The 25788-nt window shown below is 45.6% G+C and overlaps 1 protein-coding gene and 1 pseudogene across 1 annotated transcript; one reads left to right on the forward strand and one right to left on the reverse strand.

Annotated features, from left to right (window-relative positions):
• Positions 1-1659: 1659 nt before the first annotated feature.
• LOC146986695 (uncharacterized) lies at positions 1660-12549 on the forward strand (annotated as a pseudogene).
• Positions 12550-20797: 8248 nt separating this feature from the next.
• LOC146986696 (uncharacterized) lies at positions 20798-25455 on the reverse strand. Its single transcript, XM_085777855.1, has 6 exons — positions 25333-25455; positions 25089-25202; positions 22807-22885; positions 22421-22646; positions 21913-22267; positions 20798-20825 (listed from the first exon to the last, which is right to left on the reverse strand). The coding sequence occupies exons 1-6, from the start codon at positions 25419-25421 to the stop codon at positions 20798-20800; spliced, it is 891 nt and encodes a 296-aa protein (XP_085633981.1). The 5' UTR covers positions 25422-25455.
• Positions 25456-25788: the final 333 nt, after the last annotated feature.

Genomic DNA, 25788 nt, shown 5'->3' on the forward strand with positions numbered 1-25788 from the left:
CAACATGTTCTCCATCCTGGACGAGGACCATTTTCCCTCGCTTAAAAAACATCAGTCCCCTCCGCCATCAAAGCCGGTTTCCTCCATCCATCCGCCCCATCAAAAACAACTGAAAGAGGCCGTGCCGAATCGCTCCGGGATGCCTCCCCGCCCGGAGCCGGTATCGAGGAATCCCTCTCCCGTCCCTGCTGCTGCTGTCCCCTCCTCCGACCCGGCCCGTCCTCACTCCACGTCCAGTTCCCACAGCGCATCCAGCTCTCACGGCTCCTCTTTCCCCGGAGAAGGAAACCCACAGTCATCTCCGCGCCCACTTTTCTCCCCAACTACATTAATAGTTGGAGACTCCATAATCAGAAACGTCCGCTTCTTTAACGCCGCCACACACTGTTTCCCTGGATCCACAGTTCCCGTCATTCTGAAACATCTCCCGGCCCTGCTGCGCTCTCTCCCTCCCTCCATAACACGAGTGGTTGTCCATGTTGGCTCCAACGACACCGCTCGCAGACAATCTGAACTGACAAAACATGACTTTAAGGACCTTTTAAACTTTTTAAGCAGCTGCGGGAAGTCTGTTTTTATTTCCGGACCGATTCCCACCATGGCTCGCGGAGTAGAAGGTTTTAGCAGGATTCTCAGTCTCCACACCTGGTTACAGTCCGCCTGCTCCACCCACAACCTGGACTTCATCGATAATTTCAATCTGTTCTGGAACCGCTCCCCCCTCTTCAAAAATGACGGCCTCCATCCAAATCGACACGGTAGCCGCATGCTAGCGGCTAACCTGCAGCACGCCATCCATACCACCGCACATGCATGACTGTTTACCTGCCACACCCCCCCCACTCACTCCGCTCACTCTTCTTCTCCGCATCTCCCCCTGGTCACATCAGTCATTACACCCACAACCTGTAACTTTTCACATTCAGACCATCATCACATGTAGGCACCCCCGCCCACTGAGCACAAGATATTCTGATCTGGTCAACCTGCGTCCACTTCCCCGGTCCTCACAGCCCCTCACAATGCAACATCACCTCAAAGTAGCCTTATTTAACACCCGCTCCCTCAACAACAAAAGCCTCATCCTCAGTGAATACATAACAGACAATAACCTGGATTTTCTCTGTCTCACCGAAACCTGGCAAACACATCTGGACTAGCCTACTTCTCACTAAACCAAACCACCCCCACAGGATACACTTATATGGACAAACTCCGCACAGAGGGCCGGGGAGGTGGCATCGCTGCCATCTTCAGGAAAAATATCAAAACATCCATCATCCCCATTCCGCCACCCCCCTCATTTGAACAGCTCACCTACAAACTGTCTGGTCCTTCTCCTCTGGTCACAGCCATCATTTATTGCCCCCCAAAACCACATCCCTCCTTCCTCTCTGATTTTGCTAACTTTCTCACCCAGCTATCTGCCATCTCACCATCTGTTCTCCTCCTGGGCGACTTTAATCTACACATAACAGCTTGAACAATAAACCGGCCATAGAATTTTTAGAACTGCTGCAATGTCTCAATTTTACTCAACACGTAACTTTCCCAACACACAGTCATGGTCACATTCTGGACTTGGTTTGCTCCACTCAACTCAACATTCAACAGCTATCCAGTCACAATCTGCACATCTCCGACCACCTGGCAATCACAATGGACATCGAAATCCCTACCCCTACCCCAGTTCAGAGCCGGACAATAACCTTCAGAAACCTTACCTCCCTCTCACCTGCAGCTCTCTCAGCCTCTCTCACCTACTGTCTATCTGCCACACCTCCCCTACCCTCTGATGACCCTGCTGACCTGGTCAACTACTACAACAGCACACTTTCCTCCTGCCTGGATCAGCTTGCCCCCACCAAAACAAAAACTGTCTCGTTCACTCACTCTGCCCCCTGGTACACCCCCGCACTCCGCCAAATGAAATCCCGGAAACGCCAACTGGAAAGACTCTGCAATAAAACTGGATTATCTGTTCACCTCCTTGCCTACACAGACCACCTACAACAATACAAAGATGCACTCAACGCAGCCCGGACCACCTACTACTCCCATCTCATCCACTCTGGCTCCAATAACCCCAAGGCTCTGTTTTCCACCATAAACTCACTCCTCAAACCTCACGACAACACCCCCTCATCGTTTACAACAGAAAAATGCCAGTCCTTCCTTTCACACTTTCAAACAAAAATAGACACCATCTACAGCAACCTCAACGCCCCTGGAATCCCTCCCGTCTCACCACCAGCCTCACCTCCTTCCTCACCACCTGCCACCATCCAGCCCCTGTCACAGTTCTCTCCAATATCTCCAGCACAGTTAATAACTCTCATGACCGGTATAAAAACCTCCACCTGCACCCTGGACCCCATCACATCCAAACTCATTAAGGACTGCCTCCCTGTCATCTCCCCACTCTCCCCAAACAACATCAACACCTCCCTCAGTTCTGGCTCTGTTCCTCAAACCCTCAAACTGGCTGCAATCACACCCATCATCAAGAAATCTGGTCTCAACACTGACAACCCAAATAACTTCCGCCCCATCTCCAATCTCCCCTTCCTGTCAAAAATTCTGGAACGTGCTGTCGCCTCTCAACTCAGAACCCACCTCACCTCCAACAATCTCTTTGAATGCTTTCAATCCGGTTTCAGATCAAAACACAGCACCGAAACAGCCCTCCTCAAGATTACCAACGACCTCCTCCTCTCCTCAGACTCCGGACACCTCAACATCCTCATCCTCCTCGACCTCACAGCAGCCTTTGACACCATCGACCACTCCATCCTGCTCTCCCGACTGAAATCTTCAGCTCACATCACTGGCACAGCACTCTCCTGGTTTCACTCCTACCTCTCCAACCGGCAACAGTTCATCAGCATAAACAACTGCACCTCCACCACCGCTCCTCTGTCACAAGGCGTCCCCCAGGGGTCGGTGCTTGGTCCCCTCCTCTTCATCCTCTACATGCTCCCCCTCGGAAAAATCATCCACCATCACGGACTCCAGTTTCACTGTTACGCTGACGACATCCAACTATACATCTCCACCAAAGCCATCACCAACTCCACCCACTCCACACTCAGTAACTGTCTCACCGAAATAAACAAATGGATGCAAAGAAACTATCTCCAACTCAACAGCAACAAATTAGACATCATCATCATCGGTCCCACATCCTGCACCAGAACAACCCAAAACTTCAGCCTCACCTTCAACAACTGCACTCTGTCCCCTTCCCCACACATCCGGAACCTTGGAATCATCTTCGACAGCCAGCTTAAGTTCGACCACCACATCAACCAGATCACCAGGACTGCCTTCTTTCACCTCAAAAACATTGCCCGTGTCCGCCCCACACTCACCAACTCTGCTGCTGAAACCCTGATTCATGCTTTTATCACATCCAGACTGGACTACTGCAATAGCATCCTATACGGCTCATCATCCAAACTCCTCAATAAACTCCAGTACATCCAGAACTCTGCTGCCCGTCTGCTCACCCACACCCGCTCCCGAGAACACATCACCCCTGTCCTCCAGAAACTGCACTGGCTCCCCGTCGCACACCGTATACAATTCAAAATCCTCCTGCTCACCTACAAATCACTCAACAACCTGGCCCCCACCTACCTCACAGACCTTCTTCACCACTACAACCCCCCCCCCGTGCCCTCCGATCCTCAGCAGGAAATCTCCTGACCCTACCCCCCCGGACCAAGCACCGAACCTGGGGGGACAGAGCCTTCTCCGTTGCCGCCCCCACCCTCTGGAATTCACTCCCCCAACCCATCAGAGACTGTACAGACCCCCACACCTTCAAATCACTTTTAAAAACCCACCTTTTTAAACTGGCTTTTAATCTATAAATTAAATTTGTGTATTTTGTTCTTGTATTTTAACTGTGATAATTCACTGCATTGTATTTTAAATTGTGTTTTTATGTAAGCGTCTTTGAGCACTTGGAAAAGCGCGTTATAAATAAAATTTATTATTATTATTATTATTTATTATTATCAATGACAGTGAGGAGCTGCCAGTGCCGTCACCATGGTGATCCAGATGATGAGTTCTAAACCTGGTCTCTGTTTTCCAGGTCTTTAAAGGTGAATTTCAGCTCCTAAAAGAACAATCCCAGGTACAGCAACTCTCCTGCCTCTTTCTGAGTGTCTTCTCCTTTTCACATTCAGCTTCTCATTTATTTAGTTCAGTTTTTTAGTTAAAACCATCTCAAAAAGTCAAAGAATACTTTATTAATCCCTGTATGCATTATTTATCGTAGACCAGCACATCAGAAGATTAGGTTCACTACAGGAGAACAGAGAAGCAGCAATAAGCAACGAGCAGCAGAGGTAGAAGACACAGGAACAACAGGTAAATTTGACAATGTGTTATTGTCAATTAGTGTGAGCAAAGCAGAGAAACTGCACACAACAGCAGAGACACTCATCCTCCCTCTGCATTAGTTGTTTCTCCAACTGTAGCTTTTTAAATCACAATCAGTGTTTACAGTTTACAGATTATTTTACAGGCTGCACCTTTAGAGGCCATGAGGCGCATTGGCAGCAGTGAATCATTTCAGAATAAGGCCTTTACACACTGAGTTGTTTTTTTTCGTCCAAAATTGCAGCACGTCAAAAAATAAATTCTACCTCATGTTGTGTCGATCATGTTTACACACCAAATCCGAAACTTTTTCATTAAAGTTTTCGGAACAGGTTCAATTTAATGCGTTTTTTGCATCCGTGAAAAGTCTTTTTGACCAATCACATCAGCGTTTCAAGGCTGGAGAGGGAGAGAGAGGGGTGTGTGTGTGTGTGTGTGTGTGTGTGTGTGTGTGTGTGTGCGCGTGCACGCATGTGACAGCCGCTGTTCAGGATCATGGAAATTGATCGTCTTCTGTTTAATGTGTGAGCTAATGATCAATATCTATCAAACTGGAACATTGACATCCTAAAATAAAGTGTTGAAGTGATCATGATAGTCCTGCTGCTCATTTACAAGCAGCAGATCCCCTCGCTATGGCTCCTCTCAGGATGGACACAATATTTTCATTTCTCTCTTTCATTAATCGACAAGTGAGAGAACCACAAAGTGCATCAATGCGTGATGATTTTTGTCTCCCTCTCCGGAATTTGGAACACAAAATAAAAACGCATGCGAATAAAACACAACGGACTCAGTGTGCAAGGAGCCTGTGTGTAACGTTTTTTGTCGGATGACGGGTACGAAAAACGCATGCGAAAAGAACGGACTCAGTGTGCAAATGTAGAATAGTGTTTAAATACAAGGTATACGAGGCACCCCCTTATATTTGTTTATTTGTTGTTTATATTAATTTGTTTACATTTACATTATATTTACATTTACAGTTACAGTAATTGGGTCGGTCAGCAGATAAACTATGTTTATGTTTTAAGGATGTTGATTAGTAACTATGTGTAAGCTTGTTGGTGATGAATCAGGACACCATCGTGTCATTACCACATTTCGACAGCAGAGGGAGTTTGTATGTTGCTGACACGCACAGATAGCGGAAGTGAAGACATTGTGATTCTGTTGTTGTTGACATGCTCGATATAAAACAGGCACGCTAGGCCAACCTGAAGCTACAGCCTCCGTGAAGTGTGTTACAAAAATTGGTGTCAGAAGTGGGATCAGCAGTGCTTCTGAGAGAGTGAAACCACGGTGAAATGGAGCTGGAAAGACTGCAGGACGAGTTGAGTGAGTCCCTGGTGCAGCTACAGTGTGAGCAGCTACAAGAACTGTGTTTTCAAGCTAAAATCGCTACGGAAAAAGAGTCAAAGAAGCACACGCTGATAAGATTAATTAGCCAAACGGCTGATACAGCCATAGATGATGAAGAAGAGGAGGTGGCATCTGCATTTCTGGTCCGGTTGATTGCAACTGCTAAAGAAATAAAGGAAAAAGATAAACAGACACATAGGACGGATGAAGACAGTGCTAGTGAGGACGTCGCCGCATTGCAGGCACGTGCACACATAGGGCCCTAAGGGTGCTTGAGCCCCTGCCCTTTTTGCCTCGTATTAAAAAGTGCCCTTTTTTTTATAATAAATTCATTCCTGTTGTGCATGAGGATGTAAACAACCGCGCTGTAAAAATGCCACGGTTATCTACCGTACGCATTTCCTTGTAATAGCACACGGTATTGTGTAAGTTGGTGTGGGTGTTGTCCGCTGCTGCTCCGCTCCGTCTCTCACTGAGGGGCGGGGGGGGCTGCCCCGCGGTGCGCGCTCCCTCACATGCACGTCCAGAGAGAGAGAGAGAAGTAGAAGCTGCTGCCTCATTGATAACTCTGTGTGTGCCGCACGTAGATGAGACGTGACAGTGGAGCGACTTGTGTCGAATCTTGTGAGTTATAAATCCACCAACATAACTTCCTTGTCGGTTCTGACAAGTCGCCGTCCACTTATTCAACAGCTTAACATGAGTCATATTTCAGAAAAGCACTCATTTGTGTTTGTTTAGCTAACTGCTTGTTAAGAGTTAAGCTCCACCCTGTCCTCTGTCTAACATCACCTGAATGTACTGAACAACAGCAGCAAAAGGAGGAATCACTCACTCAGCTTGATTTCACTGAGTATTTGAATTTGTTTCCAGATGTTGAGTTACTGGTAATTGTGACTTTGCTGTTGTAAATATTGCTGCTGTTCTGAAACATGCACAGTAGCAGTCACAGTAGTCATTTCTTGGTTTTGTGTGTGTAGCCTGTAGGCTTAGCCTACTTCTATTTTGCACTTGCACTCACATGATTTTTTTTTCTGCAAGCCATGTTAATGTGCCCCCAATACCATATTAGCCTTAGTCTACCAGTTCAGAAGTCATGACTCTGTTTCGGGAAGTTGGGAAATTGGTCCAGCGTGTTGACTGCAGTCCTGAAGGCGTGCAGGCTTTCTCTACCAACTAAATAGTAACTGCAGTTTATTTTATTTTATTTATTTTGATATTAAGGCCTGAAAAAATTGTACATAGGTACTGCCCTTTTCTGATGTTGAGCCCCTGCCCCTCTATAGTCATGTGCACGTCCCTGCCGCATTGGCACGTCTCGAGGAGCGATATGCAGCACTCCAACTGAGTTTTCAAGATGCTACAAAGACATTGCAAAATGAAATGACCAGGCTAACAAAAAAAGTAAACATGCAGCAACCTAGCAATGTGCTATTACATCCCCAAGCTACCCCATTAGCCACCCAACCACCAGAAGTGACAATTAGGAGAGAATTTAAAATAAATGGTCAGATTGGAGAAAGGGGGCAGAAAGATAAACTGTCATATTCTAACTTGGTCCATCAGATTGACATGGGGGGTAAAGAAAAAACACAGTGAGGCAGAAATTATTGAAGCAGTGGTAAGGGCCATAAGCCCAGGGCTGAACTTGCGGGATATGTTGGAAATCAAGTCTGAACTCACTCTTGCCCAACTGCGCACCATTTTAAAGGGCCATTACAAAGAAGATAGCTCCACTGACCTATACCATCGCCTGATAAACGTCACCCAGGACAGCAATGAGTCACCCCAGAACTTCCTCTTCAGGGCCATAGAGCTGAAGGAGAGACTGTTAGTTGCATCCAGAGAACCCGGTGCCGATGAACAGTATGGCCGTGACTTAGTGCAAAAGAAGTTCCTTAGAGTTCCTTAGAGTTGTGAAAGTTGTACTGTGCTGTTTTTATCTGTGTTGTTGTTGTTTTTTAGATGAAATGTCAAGTGATCTGCTGCAGCTCAATTTCCCTACGGGGACAAATAAATTACTACTACTAGAGCTGTGGGGACGGGACTCATAAGTGACAATGTAAAATACCAGCTCAAAACCTACCTGGATGATGTAACCGTCACTGATGATGTGTTGATCGCAAAGACAAATGAGGCAGCCAGTCTTGAGTGGGAAAGACAACAGAAATTCAAAAAGAACAGCAAAGAACTAAAAGTGAGAGAAATCAAAGCTGATGCACAGGCAACTCCAGAGGCCACAGTGGGAGCAGTTGGTGGTCAAGAACGGGCATCCTCCACATTCACAAAAGGTAAAACAGTCAAAACACAACCACCCATGACTCATGCAGATTCTGAACTCCTTGATATCATCAAACAGTTAAAAGGAGAGGTGGAAGAAATTAAAAAGGTCATGTTTGAGTCTCCTAGATCTTCTGTGCAGCAGCGAGCAAGCGGGAGACGGGCCTGCAGAACCTGCCAAGACAACAACAAAGGAGAGCAATGCAACCATTGCTTCAAATGTGGACAAAGTGGTCATCTGTCTCGGGGATGTCGGACCGGAAGGAGAAACCCTGAAAAACCAGGACACGTAAATATGTCAGTTAACACTGTGACAGCCATCCCAACACCACCTGCCGAAAAAGACAATCAGAATGAACAGTATAGAGGCATGTACAAGTTAGTCACTGACAGAATTCAACACCTAGAAGCAAAAATGGCAGCTGAAGCACACAACACTGCTTTGCAAAAAAATGAAGCAGTTAGTGTCAATCTCATTTCCCCAAAACAAAGAGCACAGCTACTCAGCTTAGTTGGGAGAAAGTACATCATCACTTGCCTGATAGATGAGGTTGAAACCAAGGCTTTGTGGGATACTGGGTCACAAGTTTGCCTCATGAATGAGAAATGGAGACAACAGCAAATTCCACATGCTCCAGTCAGGGATCTAGCTGAGATTGTGGACCCAGATCTCTTAAATGCACGGGCAGTGAATCAGACACCAATTCCTTTTTCTGGGTGGGTCGAAATCACATTCAAGTTACCATCAGAGAACGCCAAACAGCTGGAACTCCTAGTGCCAGTCTTGGTATCAGATGAAGATGGGGTGGCAGAGCAGCCAATCATTGGGTATAACGTGATTGAGTTTGTGTTAGCAAGGGGCATAGAACCACCATGTGTTGTTACAGATGCAGTCAGTGCAGCATTCTCCTTTGACTGTAAAAAAACAGAGGTATTTCTGAAAGTAATGAGAAGTGGGGACGATGGACTTGGTGAAGGCACTGTAAAAGTGGGTAGGGAGGTTACATCTATTCCAGCAGGCCAGACAAGAACAGTGAAGTGTAGTGTTAGAGCAGGCACACTCCCAGAGCAGCAAGATGTTTCATTTGAACCCTGTCCACCTGCTCTGTTGCCGGAGGGGATACAAATGGAAGAAGGGGTAGTGCGTCTGCAGAGGGGGAACTGGTCACGTGTCAATATTCCAGTCACAAACAGCACTACACATAACATCCTGTTACCCCCAAGAACTATACTGGGACAAACACAGTGGGTCAAAACCATCTACCCTGCAGATACAAAGCCAGTTGAAGTTCATCAGACAGAGGCAGAGACTCCAAAGGCAGGACAGACACCAGCACCTAAAATAGGAAATGGGGAAGACACAAAGATGTGAAACAAAAGATGAGCTTGAACACAAGTGGGACCCACCTGTTCCCCTCAGTCACCTTCCCCTGCCACAACAGCAGCAGGTCAAACAGCTTCTGAGAGAGGAATGTGGAGCTTTCGCTCGTGATGAATATGATGTGGGCACCATCCCCTCGCTCCAGGAAAAGCCTATCACCAGGGCTTCCTTGAAGAGTCAAGCCGCCCTCTCACTGCATTTATCACGCCCTGGGGTCTGTATGAGTGGGTGAGAATCCCCTTCGGGTTATCATCTGCCCCAGCAGAGTTTCAGAGATCAATGGAGGAATGCTTAAAAGGCCTCAGGGATGAAATATGCTTGCCCTACCTGGATGACAATTTAGTCCATTCTCAAACATTTGAAGATCACCTGAATGATTTGAGGAGTGTGCTGCGCAGCTATCAGTGCCACGGAGTCAAACTGACCCCCAGAAAATGTGAAATATTTAAAAATCAAGTGAGATTTCTGGGGAGGATGGTCACCCAAGATGGTCACACTATGGATCCGGCAGACATTGCTCCAGTGCAGGCCCTGAAGCAGCGGACACCGACCACAATAGGGGAGTTAAGGAAGCTTCTGGGATTTATTTCATATTATCGCAGTTACATCCCAAACTTCTCACGCATTGCAAAGCCTCTCTATGATCTTCTCTCCTCAGATAAACCAGCAAAGGAGAAGAGCAGACAAACCAGACGAGACAGAAAGAGACAGGTGGAGGCCAGTTGCCGTCCTCTCATCCTATCACATGGTCAGCAAAACATCAAGAGGTACTCTGCCAGCTCATAGACTTTCTCTCTCAGCCACCAGTGTTAGGGTATCCTGACTTTGAACAGCCATTCACCTTACATTGTGATGCCTCGCAAGAGGGGCTGGGGGCAGTGCTTTACCAGCGACAGCAGGGAAAATTAGTAGTGGTTGCGTATGGGTCCAGAACTTTGACAGCCCCAGAGAAAAACTACCATCTTCACTCTGGAAAGCTGGAATTCCTAGCTATGAAGTGGGCAATATGTGAGAGGTTCAGGGATTATCTCTTTTATTCACCACCATTCACAGTTTATACAGATAACAATCCCCTCACGTATGTGCTCACTACAGCCAAGCTAAACGCAACCACCCATAGATGGGTAGCTGAGCTCGCTGATTTCCAGTTCTCCATCAAGTACCGCCCTGGCAGAGTTAATGGGGATGCTGATGGTCTCTCGCGCATGCCTATGGATATGGAGCAGTACATGTCGACATGCACACAAGCTGTACAGCCTGATGTGATGAACAGTGTTACTCAGGCTGTGATGGTTTCACAAGAGAGTGACCCGTGGCTCTGCCCAGTGACCATTGCTACAGCTTTAGAAGAGGAAAGCAATGAGGTGACATCCGTGGGGAAGATCCCTAAAACAGTGCTGAGAGAGGCTCAAAAAGAGGATCCTGTGATTGGAGTGGTGTTCAAATATGTGACATCAAAGCAGTGGCCAAAGTGTGGAAAATGCCCCCAAAATCACAAAATAGCAGCTTTGGTAAGGGAGAGACATAAACTGCACCTCGGTGATGATGGACTGTTGTACAGAGAGACAGCCAGCCGTTCACAACTGCTCCTTCCTCAAAAGTACCATCAGCTGGTTTACAAAGAACTCCATGAAGAGATGGGCCATCTAGGAGTAGAGAGAGTAGTAAACCTCATCAGAGACCGCTTTCACTGGCCTCACATGCAAAAGGATGTTGAGCATTACATCACACGAGTCTGCAGCTGTCTGAAAAACAAGCGTCCAAACCGACCAACCAGAGCTCCACTCACAAATATCATCACAACGTATCCTTTCGAGTTGGTTTCTATTGATTTCTTGCACCTAGAAAAATCTAAGGGAGGATATGAATATATCCTGGTTGTGATGGATCATTTTACACGGTTTGCCCAGGCTTATCCCTGCCGCAATAAAGCAGCTAAAACAGCTGCAGAGAAGATATATGGAGATTTCGTGCTAAGGTTTGGGTTTCCCACAAGACTCCATCATGACCAGGGCAAAGAATTTGAAAATAAGCTGTTTGCCAAGCTAGAGGAGTTCAGTGGAGTGAGGGGGTCCAGGACTACGCCATACCACCCGCAGGGGAATGGCCAGGTAGAAAGGTTCAACAGGACACTTTTGGCCATGCTCAGGAACCTGCCAGAGGCTGCTAAGGCAGATTGGAAGTCATCACTGGCAAAAGTGATCCATGCCTTTAATTGCACGCGCAACGAGGCCACTGGCTATGCACCCTATTTCCTCCTGTTTGGTCGCAACCCCAGACTCCCTATTGACCTCATGTTTGGCCTCACAGCAAAAGACCAGAGCTCATCCCACAGAGACTATGCTGAGAAGTGGAGGACAAGAATGACTGAAGCCTACAAGCTGGCATCCAAATCAGCCTGTAAAGAGGGAATGAGAGGAAAAACACTTTATGACAGGAAGGTACATGGTGCTGAGTTGTCACCAGGATGCAGAGTGCTGGTCCGGAACCTGAATGAAAAAGGTGGCCCAGGGAAATTGAGATCATTCTGGGAGGATAGAGTATATGTTGTCACACAGAGGAAGCACCTAGACAGTCCAGTGTACGAACTCAAACCAGAAAATGGAAAGGGACGTGTGAGAGTCATGCACAGGAATCTGATGTTACCATGTGACTTCCTCCCTGTTGAAGAAGTGGACTCACCTCCTACACCTGCAAAAAAGAGACAGATAAAAAACAAACAGAGACATGAGGAAAAAGAATACAGCTCAGGAGATGAGGATGAGGACAGCTGGCAATCTATCATCGGACTGAAACAGGGATCTGACAGACAAGTGGAAAGTACTCTGAGGGCAGAGGCGCACGAGTTCCATCCCAACAGTGAAGACGTGGTGGATGATCATCACGAAGAGGACAGCATGGGACAACAGATGGAACCAGAGGAGGAAGTAATAGAGTCGCCAGAACAGAATGTTGAGACATCTCACACTCAGAGGGAGAGGGAAGAACAGTCTCCTGAATCAGCATCCAGTGATGAAGAGGAAGATCCTGATCATCCTCCTGTCTCACAGAGAAAGTATCCTTCCAGAATGAGAAAACCAAAAATGGTGTTTACGTACCATAGGTTAGGACAGCCTACCACGTCACATGATTGAGTAAAGAACAGAGTTATAAGAAGAGTTTGAATATGTTGTAATATGTTATTTAAGAGTTATATGAAAAGTGTTATACAGGTTATCTAAATAGACATAAGCACTTATTAATTTAAATGTCAGGCAGTGAGGTGACTTGGAAACTGTGTCACATGTCGATTTAGAAAGGAGGTTATTGCTATGTAAAGTACCTTACTCTCAGGAAAGATGCAGATACCCGCGCTCATGGCGGAGGTGACAGTGGACTGTTATCGTGCACAATAACATCTGCTGAAAACACGTGACATTAACAGGAGATGGATGTCATGTGATGGACTGTTTGCAGTTGTGCATCTTCATGGACATTGATGAACTCTTGACTCCTTCATAGACATGAACTTCCTTTATGCAATGCATTTACACCACATGTGCACTGTTAAATCATAATGTGAACTGAACATCTCATACTGTCGGGACGCCATTTCATTTTGGAGGGGAGAGTGTAGAATAGTGTTTAAATACAAGGTATACGAGGCACCCCCTTATACTTGTTTATTTGTTGTTTATATTAATTTGTTTACATTTACATTATATTTACATTTACAGTTACAGTAATTGGGTCGGTCAGCAGATAAACTATGTTTATGTTTTAAGGATGTTGATTAGTAACTATGTGTAAGCTTGTTGGTGATGAATCAGGACACTATCGTGTCATTACCACATTTCGACAGCAGAGGGAGTTTGTATGTTGCTGACACGCACAGATAGCGGAAGTGAAGACATTGTGATTCTGTTGTTGTTGACATGCTCGATATAAAACAGGCACGCTAGGCCAACCTGAAGCTACAGCCTCCGTGAAGTGTGTTACACAAAGACCTTAAAGGGATAGTTCAACATTTTGGCAAATTGGCCCATTGCCATAATCGCTATAGTCATAGCAGTAGGTTCATTACCTTTAATTGTAGGTGTAAGCTATTTTCAGTACGGCGGAGCGCAGCAGCTGGCTGCTCAGAGCTACGATATGGAGGCTAAGGGAATTTCTTGGTTTCCCTCATTAAACTCATCAAATACAAAATCCCAAAACTCCACAGTGCTTTTGTAGACAAGTTGTGACCTCCATAGCGTAGCTCTGAGCAGCCTGCTGCTGCGCTCCGCTGTACTAAAAATAGCTTACACCTACAATTAAAGGTAACGAACCTACTGCTATGACTATAGCAATTATGGCAATGGGCCAATTTGCCAAAATGTTGAACTATCCCTTTAAGATGTCGACACCTATGGAGAGACATTTTAGTCAAAACTTGAGGAATAAATAAATAAATAAAAATTTGCCAGGAAATGTATCTAAAAAAAATCCAAATGTAAATGTTTGTTTATTAATTTATTTATTTACTGATTCTTTTTTACATTACAATTTTTATTTATTTCACATTAGATTATTTACAGGACAGAGATGAATACAGTTTAATAATGGAATCAGCGTCATGGTAACATAAAAGTCATTGTCTGGTAGGATTAGTAGCTGATGGTTTTTGTGCTGCTCTACATCAGCAGGAAATGCACATCACATATAAAACTGATTCACATTTTGTTTTATTTGATTCAGTGAAAACACAAAGAAAAAGAAATCACATGTAATTCATTCTATTCAGCGTCCGTACAACATGATGTTTGTTTCCTGTTGTGTTTCTTGTTGTGTGTGTTTAGCTGTGAGCAGCTCACAAACAGCCTGTAAAGTTGAACATGTAATAATCGACGCTTCCATCTTTAAAGGAAGAGGAAGAAGTTTACAAGAATCACTGAGAAGAGTTTAAAACATCAACTGATAAGATGTGAGTGAGAGACAGAGACAGACATGTAGAGACTGAACTGTCTGTTCAACAGTGAGAAGGTTTCTGTGACAGGAGGAGACTCTGGTTCACTCAACACAGACTCACTGAGGAACCAGAACTGGACCAGGACCTGAAGAATCCAAACCCAGGATAGAGAGGTTGAGTGAAGGTGGTGTTGAAGGTGTAGAGGTGGATCAGTGAGTCAGAGAAGACTCTGTAGAAGGACAGAGAGCCAGCAGGACAGTCCACATACACTGCTACTCTGTTAGAGACAGAGGAGGAGGAGGAGGAGGAGGAGGAGGTGATAGGTGTCTGACTGTTATTGTGCCAGACACTGTAACCACCACCATAGCAGTTCAGACTCCAGGACTGATCGTTCCCTCCAAACCAACAGTCTCTACTGTCTCCTTTCCTTCTGATTCCTCTGTAACTCACTGATATAGAAATCTCTCCTCTCCTCTCGACCTCCCAGTAGCAGCGACCAGTCAGACCAGTTGAACACAGCAGCTGAGGTTCATGGTCAAATCTGTCTGGATGATCAGGATATGACTGACACTTCTCCACACGTGTCGCCTTCCTGTTGTTGTCAGACAGTTTGATCCCTCTGTTCACTGTGTTTGTGTCGATTGTGAGTGGACAGGAATCTGATGGAGAGAACAAGACACAGCTGCAGTTATTGATCATTGATCAGTTATTGACAGTTTGATGAAGACTCATGAGGTCAGTGATGTGACAGTGTGAAGATGGTTGAATGTGCTGCTCAAAGTAAAAACAGACTTACACTTCCTCAGACCTGGTGTCAACCATGGGACTCCAGCAGGCTGCACCCTGAAAGGAGGAGGGGGGTCAGAGCAGCACCTTCTCTGTCAGCAGGCACACATGGACATTACATGGCTCTCACACACACACTGTTTTATCACTGTGTTCACATGGAGGCTGGTATGTCTGGATGAAGACTGAGCACAGAGAAGAAGGAGCTGGAGTCTTTATCTAGTGATGATACAGAGCAGGAGGAGACCAGGAGGAAACACTTCATCATGTCTTTTCTCCATGTCATGTCACTGCAGTGTGAGACACACACTTTCACTCTCTGACTCTCAAGCTGCACAAAAACACGTCACAGCAAAGAAGATGAAGACACAACAGGTGGAGCCGACCAGCCCAGATATCCCACAATGCACCAGGAAAGGAGGAGAAGAAGATACGTTTGTTAGAGCTCAGTGAAACACACAGTGGGTCTCATTCATGAAACGTGAGCAGCGGCAATTTACGTGGATTTCCGCTAAACGTAGAAATGCACAGAAATATTGCTTGTCACTGCTGCAAACTACAATTTTAATTTGCATTACTCTCTCTCATGCTCAAAATACTTCGATGCCTTTGAAACACGTCATTTAAACATGACAAAGGATTAGAAATATTTGGAGAGAGAGACTTTTGGGATTGGACACACAGGAACAGTCAAGGCTCCATCTAATGATGATAATAATGTGATATAAAACCGGAAAAACTTTTCTTCCATCAATGTGCAGCTGATATGCGATGCAGCGTGTGTGACGCTACACGTTGCTACAAGCTCGGTGGACACACACTTCATCCTGCACAATAACACAGTTGGCAGCAGTTTGGATGGAGCTGTGAGAGACGGCTGCTGCATCTGTAAGAATAGAACCTGCCTATATAACTTCATGCATGCTCCTCTACAGCTGAGGCTGTGAAGAGCCTCTTCCTCTCGTGGCTGCTGGAGCTCTGTACTTATGTGTTTTTATTTTTTATTCTTTTTTTTATTTCATGTTCTGGGTTTACTAAGATAGGATACTTAATTCACTACATCTGTTTCTTCCCTCCAGCCTTTGCTTACCTGTCCCAGTCACACCACTACTAACAGAAGAGAATTCCATATTTTTTCTGGACTCCACTTCACCCAAAATGACTTAGATCCACGATCTCTCTTTTTTTCTCTCTCTCCCTCTTTCCTTGTTTGCGTCATGGCTGCAGGTGAACAGGATGCACCTAACTCCTTATATCATACATGGGCATTTTACGGCCCGCGAGCCGAAGTGCGAGCCGAACTGCTATTATGACCCGATTGCTTTTATTACGTTGATGCGCACTAATCAGCTGTTTGAAACAGTGACAGCCCTGTTAGAACAGGAGCCTGCACATCGCAGACAGAAAGTAACCTCCTCCTAGCCAGGCTAGCGCCGCCTACTGGTTCCGGCAAATTTCATTTGCCTCAACAATGTAGTCAGGACACTAGCAATGCGTTTCGGTTTGCACAATCAGCGAACAGACGGGTAAGTGAAGGCGATGACGTTGAACTCAAGCGCTCAAGATTAACCTATGAGCTTAACCGGTGTATAGCACACGTGACCACCAAGCAGCAGCGATTAGTTGAAGCAAATGTAAGCAACCGCCTCCCGGAAGCAAACGAATCCCTATGGCTCAGGTTCAGACGCTTTTTGAAATGTAATGAAATAAGCGGCTGATGCATCAGGCTAACCTCCTCCAGGTAGAAGACAGAGATGAACGGCTGCTCAGTCTCTTTCTCTGTCAGACACCGGAGCTCCGACTGAGGAGGGAGAGCAGCTGCTCTGGTGCAGGTTTTCTCCACAGCGGAGTTTCTGACCGTGCGTCCTGTCAGCGGTAGCCTAGACCGCGGGACCGGGACCTGACCTCTGTCAGCCGAATCATAACTGCTGACGGTTATAAAGCAACATCGCGGCACCTAATTGACCCTTCGCCAACTCCTCCCACAAACGGCTATTGTCCAATCCTACGTTAGCAACCGTAACTATGGGCCTGTCAAGCTTTCCGCAGTGAGTCATTACGTTTGCTTTTGTGGACACATTTTGAGACTAGGACGAAAAACATTTGTTTGTAGAGAAGGATGTTGTTGTTGCTGCTGCTACTACGGCGGCGGCGGCGGCGGCAGCAATATAGAAATGTTCAGATACGAGCGGACTTTTTTTTCGACTTGAGCAAGTGTAAATATGGGGATAACCATATGTTCACCTCCGAAATGACAGCTGTACTTTTACCGCGTTTACCTGGGCTTTTAGGCGAGGGATCCTCCAGGCAGGGACTGCTTTCACTGACTGATACAGCGGTGGGAGAAAACAAAACAGCAGCGAAAGCTGTATGTGGTTCACAATCGCCCAAAAACTTGCAGTTTGACAACGTTTCATGACCAGTGAGATGACGTAAGTCTTCGTGGGTTGATAGACGGTAAAATGACCGGCCCTTACTGCTGCTCTGTACATTGTCCAGTCGTGTCGTTGAACAGATGTTTTATCCTCCTGCGCGAGTCACGTCACTGAAAACTATGAATGATCTTTGTGACTTCTTTTCTCTATTATCTCAGAACAGTTTATCCAGAAATTTGCTGATATTTCCTTTGAAATCGATACCAAATACTGCCAGGAGCATGGCTGGGAGTGAAAGCTTGCCCGCCGTAGCAACAGTAACCAAGGGGGCGGGGCTTACGCGAAGGGTCAATTATTATTTCCCAAACACTAAGGTTTAGCAAACTGTGATTAAAAGAGTATTTTATGAGATCGCTGGGTTTTCTGACGTGATTTCTCCATCCACCAATGGCTACGCTTGTAATCAAATCTGTCTTTTTTTTCATGTTGGTGCTGTTAGGCAGCAGCAAAGGAGTAGGTGTTTCTTCATAAATAAAAGGTTATCTACACAAATAGAACAGTCTCACTGAATCAGAACTGAAAAGGATCTGAGTGCTTAATTATAATATTCAGGTGTCTGTGAACATTATTAATTGGTGCAGTCATTTATGGTCAGTAAGTTTTGATAAAACAATCTGCCTTGAGTCCATATTTATATCATATCCATCACAGATCACCGAAGAAACATGCTGTATTATAAGTTGAAAATGCGATTACATGGATTGTGGGCTGTCAGCCTATTGTAATGCAATCATTTCCACCAAATATATGTAGTTATATAGGCTAATATATAATTATATATAATTCAGCAATAAATATTTGATGTTTCAATTTGATTTCAAATCGTATGGCCCTTCATTCACTTTATCGGAGTCAGTGTGGCCCTCTGGAAAAAATAATTGCCCACCCCTGCCTTATATGGTGGTCAGGATCTCCTTATATGGCTATTCATGAGTGGAGATCTATGCTAATTGCTGATCACCGGGGGCATGCTGTTAATTTACGATGGGTTGGCATTCATCATCTTATACACGTGCTTACGATCAAATCTGAGTTTCCCGCACGGTTTATGAATCCGGAGTAGAGTTTTAGTAGCATGAGCTGTTATGTGCATAACACAGATTTACAAGCGTTTCATGAATGAGACCCAGTGAATTTAATGAGTAACACTGAGTGTGAAGACAACTTGTGTTTGTTTGAAGAAAACTCCACAGGAAGCTGAAGAATGAGGCTGTGAGCAGGTTTCCACAGGAGCCACAGCAGCAGTGAGTGGATGAAGGAGCTCTAATAGAAACCATCTGATCACAGTGACAGGACGGATCAGGATCTCATCATCAATGACTCTGTTCTCCTTCTTTTAAATTCTCTTTTGTACCCACCTCCATCAAACATTTAAACAGCTCTGTACGCTGAGGCCTGGGAAAATAATCCTTGTTTTATTCTTTCTGGGAAGTGTGAAATAACTGATGTTCTGTTTGTTTGTTTGTGGAGACTTTCATTAAGGAGACACTCTGTGGCTTCATCTGATCTAGAGTCAGTCTGAAAACAGCTGTTTGATCACACACACACATTCAGCCACAAACACTGATTATTACACTGTTCACGACACTCACTTTCTTCTGATTGACAGCTCCAGGCCTCTGGACAGTGAGGACATCTGGATGTCACACTTGTGATTTACTGTCTCCTCAACACAACAACACATCTCATCAGGACAAGATCAGGATCTCAGAGAGACTGAGCTGATTATTGATCATCAATATCTGACCAGACAGAGACCTGATGGTGCCGCCTGATTTCTGTCTCATATTTTCTCCTTGGTTGGAGACGCTGGGAGACGAATGTCTCTGAGCAGTGGACATGGTTTGATTCTTGTTGCTGTGTTGTTATTAGTGTGTCCACACTCAACAGGTGTCTACAGTCTCTGGGACTGTTCAGGTCAAACACTCAGAAATAAAGTCTGATCCAAACATCTGGAAAGACTCAGAGCACAGCTGCCAACAGCTGCTTTCATCACTGACATCTCTTCTCCTGAATATGACACAGTGAGTCATGATGAGACACTGAAGTCATCATGAGGAGAAACTCCTGATCCCAGTAGTTCATCACTGTGACTGATGAAAGCTGCACAGCTCATGTTTGAAACACTCTGAGATTTTGGGCTTCAGTATAAACTGTGTTGGGACGAGTCAGACTGTGACAGAGGACGTCAGTGGAGTGGGCGGAGCTTCACTGTGGCCTACACAACCTCTGGATATGGTCTGAGTGATGGGATTTGATGTTCAGTGTGTGAAGGTGGCCATAGAAAATTTTCCAGCTCCTCCTCCTCTATCAGACAGTGTGCGTGGCTGCAGCAGTCTCTCCATACCTGAGAGAGTCCAGTCTCCAGTCTGGATCCTCCAGTCCAGCAGACAGCAGCTTCACTTCTGAGGTTCCTGGATGATTGTAGCTCAGGTCCAGCTCTCTCAGATGGGAGGGGTTGGAGCTCAGAGCTGAGGCCAGAGAAGCACAGCCTTCCTCTGTGACCAGACATCCTGACAGACTGAACACACACAACAACACACAGGGACCCTCTGTCAACACCTGCTGCTGGGTTCAAGTGTCATCAGATAAACAGCTGGATGGATCCTCACCTGAGAGTCTCCAGTCTACAGTGTGGACTCTCCAGTCCACCAGACAGCAGCTTCACTCCTGAGTCCTGCAGGTTGTTGTTACTCAGGTCCAGGTGTCTCAGACTAGAGGACTGGGAGCTGAGGACTGACGACAGAGCTTCACAGCTTCTCTCTGAGAGGTTACAGCCGCTCAGTCTGAAGAGATGATCATGAGGAATTAAAGAAGAAAGGAATTTATTTTCTGTCCTGTTGAAAAGACAGAAGTGTTATTATATAATGATGAATAAATCCAACTATCTCTACACTTACAGAGCTTTGTTGGAGGCTTTGACCACTGGCAGCAGCCTCAGAATAGCCTCCTCTGAAGCAGAGTACTTCTTCAGGTCAAACTCGTCCAGATCTTCTTCTGATGACAGTAAGATGAAGCCCAGAGCCGACCATTGAGCAGGAGACAGTTCATCTGTGGAGAAACGTCCTGATCTCAGGGACCGTTGGATCTCCTCCACTAGAGAACGGTCATTCAGTTCATTCAGACAGTGGAACAGGTTGATGCTTTTCTCTGCAGAGGGAGTCTCTTCAATCTTCTTCTTGATGTACTGAACTGTTTCCTGATTGGACAATGAGTCACTTCTTGTCTTTGTCATCAGACCTTGTAGGAGATTCTGATTGGTCTTCAGTGAAAGACCCAGGAGGAAGCGGAGGAACAAGTCCAGGTGTCCATTTGGACTCTGTAAGGTCTTGTCCACAGCGCTCTGGTAGAAAGGTGTCAATTCAGGTTTGCCTCCAAAGACATGAGACAACCAGGAGGTTGTTTGTTGTTGTGACATCAGGTTGAGTCCAGAGTTGATGAAGGTCAGATGGACATGAAGAGCAGCCAGAAACTCCTGAACACTCAGATGGACGAAGCAGAACACCTTGTCCTGGTACAGGCCTCTCTCCTCTTTAAAGATCTGTGTGAACACTCCTGAGTACACTGAGGCTGCTCTGATATCGATGCCACACTCTGTCAGGTCTGATTCATAGAAGATCAGGTTTCCTTTCTGCAGCTGCTCAAAAGCCAGTTTTCCCAGAGACTCAATCATCTTCCTGTTCTTTTTACTCCAGTGTGGATCTGTCTCAGCTCCTTCATCATACTTGACCTTCTTCAGTTTTAGATAAACCACCAGGAAGTGGATGTACATCTCAGTCAAGGTCTTGGGCAGCTCTCTTCTCCTTCTGGTCTTCAACAGCTCCTCCAGAACTGTAGCAGTGATCCAGCAGAAGACTGGGATGTGGCACATGATGTGGAGGCTTCGTGATGTCTTGATGTGGGAGATGATCTCTCTGGCCTGCTGCTCATCTCTGAACCTCTTCCTGAAGTACTCCTCCTTCTGTGGGTCAGTGAACCCTCTGACCTCTGTCACCATGCCAACACACTCAGGAGGGATCTGATTGGCTGCTGCAGGTCGTGTGGTTATCCAGAGGCGAGCAGAGGGAAGCAGGTTCCCCCTGATGAGGTTGGTCAGCAGCACGTTGACTGAGGTGGACTCTGTCACATCAGTCAGGATCTCAGTGTTGTGGAAGTCCAGAGGAAGTCGACACTCGTCCAGACCGTCAAAGATGAAGACCACCTGGAACTGATCAAACCTGCAGATTCCTGCTTCTTTGGTTTCAGAGAAGAAGTGATGAACAAGTTCCACCAAGCTGAACTTTTTCTCTTTCAGCACATTCAGCTCTCTGAAGGTGAAGCGAAACGTGAAGTGTATGTCCTGGTTGTACTTGTCTTCAGCCCAGTCCAGAGTAAACTTCTGTGTTAAGACTGTTTTCCCAATGCCAGCCACTCCCTTTGTCATCACTGTTCTGATTGGTCGGTCTCTTCCAGGTGGGGCTTTAAAGATGTCTTCTTGTCTGATGGTTGTTTCTGGTCTGTCTGGTTTCCTGGACGCTGTTTCAATCTGTCTGACCTCATGTTCATCATTGACCCCTCCAGCCTCTCCCTCTGTGATGTAGAGCTCTGTGTAGATCTGGTTCAGAAGGGTTGGGTTTCCTGCTTTAGAGATCCCCTCAAACACACACTGGAACTTCTTCTTCAGGGCAGATTGGAGTTTACGTCCACAAACTGCTGCAGCATGTTCTAAATGAAAACACAGGAAATCAGACCAATAAGAAAATATAACATGTTAATTTCTCTAAATAACAACTATGTGAACATGTTTCCCTCCATGTGTTGATGTCAGTGAACGTCTCATTTGTCCATCATGTTGAATCTTTAGAGAGATCCTCTTACTGCTCTGCAGACGCTCAGCCAGCTCCTCCTGCTTCATCCTCCTCAGGAAGTTCACTGTGATCTTCACTAATGCCTCTCTGCTGCTCCTCTGCTCTTCATCCTCACCGTCCAATACCTCCTCATCCTCCCCCTGACTCGCTGAGCATTCTGGGTAATCTGGACTCAGAGCCTCATGGATCTTCTTCAGCTCGTTCTTGACAAAAGTGACCATGTTCTCCTCCAGCAGCTGGAACAGAAACTCTATGAGTGACAGCATCAAACTAAAACCATGGAGCCAAACATCAGATCCATGTTGGAAAGAATGACAATCCACTGGTGTCAAAGTGCAGCATGGAGATGATTGTGAACACAACAGATGTAACAGCAGCTGTTGGACATGTCCTCACCATAAACATGGAGTCCAGGTGTGTTTGATGCTGCTGGGCAGACTGACCACTGGGAACCTCTGAGCTCTCCTGGTCCACTCTGGAGGAATCAATGTCACGTGAACACCAGTACAGAGAGATAATACAAGATGGACTTTATATGAGGAAGTTCACAACAGACACAGACACTTTGGATTCAGACCTGGGGCCTCATTTATCATTGTGGATACACCTTTTTTTACGCCATTTTCCCCTCGTTTTGTGCGTACGCACTTTTCTTCGCCAAATTTGGGATCTATCAAGCCAAAACCTGATGGGGAAAAGTGCGGACATTTACACCCATTTTGACCCTGGCGTACGCCTTTTTTGAGGAACAGGAGGAATTGGCGACACCGTTGCTGAGTCAGAGAACTGTGAGAGGGAGAGAGGAGCGGAGCGGAGTAGGCTACATTTAGAAGAGCACAGTAGGATTTTTTGAAGTAATTGTGGTAGTGGTGGGCTGTTGATGCTGGCAATCCAACCCGCTCTATAATAACACTAGGCTTTATGTTAATTGATAAACAGAGCGGATTGTGGATTTTGCTTTTTTGATTAGGCTATGTGTGACGTCTGACAAGGATCAAACCATCCAAGTTCAAAAACACATCGGCAGCAGCGCACACTGATCTGCAGCCTAGACTGTTATTATTCTGTCACCTGAGTTAACAAGGTGCACGTGTGTTTGGAGCTGACGAGAGGAGAGAATAAAGAGCGAGACAACGCGGCCCTGAGGAGGAACTGTGAAGGACTCAGTTGTAGCCTAATGGAAAATGACCTAAACCGAGTCCAGCAGAGCTGTAACTGTGTAGTGGAAAGGCCTGCACAGTAATGGTAACTATCGTCCTGCTTCCTACATTGTTTTAACATCTAGGTAAAAAAAAAAAAAAAAAGATTTTCTGGGATAAACGGGCAGATTACATAAGATTCTTCTTCTTTCTGCTCCCTTTTGTTGAGATTTGGGAGGTTTTTGTTTTTATTGTAGCTTGCAATATAAATGCAAGATCATTTTTCTGACTGAGTTATTGCCCGTGTATCTGCTTTCGGAGAAGTTCCGCTTCTTTCCCCCGTCCTCCGCCCGTTGTCTCCGTTGTCACTTTGTTGTCACAAAAGTTGCTGAGCCACAGAGAGCACATGGCTAAATAAATATGCACGTGCTGACCATATATAGTTGTATATAGGCATTCCGGGGGCGGAGTAAGAGGTGTGTTCACGTGTGCACCATTCTTGAGTCCTGTGTGATTTATTGCGGAGAGTTGTGCGTACGCACAGTTTGATTGATCTGAAAAAGGTGTAAATATTTAGGGTGTACTGTACGCCATTTTCATCTTTTCGCCTTACGCAAATATTTAGTAGCAGTTACATATTATGATTCGCTAGTTGCCCTTTATTGTCATCTGGGGTCTGTAGGTTGACCTACTATTCTCTGTGTTTTCCATGTTCTATGTTATAACCTGTTTTCTTGTCTTTATACTTCTATTGCACGTCTGCCCATTCTGGGTGAGGGATCCCTCCTCTGTTGCTCACCCTGTTGTTTCTCCAATTTTTCCCTGTTAAAAGGGTTTTCCTGGGAGTTTTTCCTCAGTGGATGTGAGGGTTTATGGGCAGAGGATGTTGTTGTGATGCCATGTAAAGCCCTTTGAGACAAACTGTAAAAATTGGCTGTACAAATTAAATTGGCTCCTCTGCTATGTGTATATCACTTTTATAACTGTAATACCCCTGGCTGAATAATACTGTTCTGTTGTATAATATGTAATAATACTGTTGTATATAATTGTTAATAAAGCAATTCAACTCTGCGACAGTCAGCTTGTTTACCTGGAATTTGCTACTGCTAGTTTTGTGCAACATGGCTGAATATTTGTCAGATTTCTACAGATCCCTGTTGACGATAACAGAACGAGTTTCACAGCAGATAATGTGTAATTTAGAAGCTGCATTTCCTGTGCCCCAATCACTCCCACAATATGGATATAAGCAACTCTCGAATGGATCTAAACATCGTCCAAAGGACTCCTAATGACACCAAAGTTACATGGATGAGTAAACAACCGTATTTTATGCCAGAAATAAGGTCCAGGTTGTAAATAACGGCACTTGTCCTTTAACATGTGGATGTTCAGGCAGGGACTCTTTACTGCAGCTGGACAATGTGTCTGAGTTGTAAATCTGATTTTATGGAGAATCATTGAAATTTGACTCCACAGGAACTGGAAGAACGTTCAACAGAAACTCAAAAGCTTTGAAATGTAGTTTTGTCTTACATCTGATCAGCTGATCCACATCCTCCTTTAAAGTTAATGTCCCTTCCTTTCGACCAGTTGCTCTTTAAAGACAGACAGCTGGGTTCAGGAGAGTCTGGTCTCTGCTGCTGGATCCTGAAACAACAACACAACTGATAAATTTACAGGTTGGAGAAAAACTGATGAAAAATATCTTCAATCTTTTAATAAACACAACAACTGACTTTTAGAGAGAAAAGTCTTTCTAACTGTTTTATATTCTGACCTTTGACCTGTGGTCTGGCTCTGACGTCCCCCACACAGAGTGGTTTTAGAGGGAGGGGCTCCCTCCTCTCTGTCCTCACACTGATCCATGCTGCTGAGCTCACATCCACATCAGCTCACACACTTTGTAGCTTCACCTGCAGAGGAAACACACATCATTCATGTGCACAGCAGCTCACATGTCCATCATGTCTCCAGCTGCTCCTCCACTGATTGGCTCTTCTCCTCTGCTTCATATCAGTGTCAGCTGAATGCAGTCACACAGCAGTGAGGAAGAGGAAGCTGCCATCAGCTGCTGTACTTCTACTATCAGTCCACTAGATGGCGTCATGAAGCTGCAGCCCAGCAACATGATCCATGGACCACTGTTTCCATCCACTGACACACACAAGGACTGAGATCCACTGAGTTGATGTGACACAGTCTCTGTGTGGACAGCGTCCCTGTAGAAAACCAC

The sequence above is a fragment of the Trachurus japonicus genome, chromosome 5 (assembly GCF_045865225.1).
Source record: "Trachurus japonicus isolate A0001 chromosome 5, Traja_1.0".
NCBI lineage: Eukaryota > Metazoa > Chordata > Actinopteri > Carangiformes > Carangidae > Trachurus > Trachurus japonicus.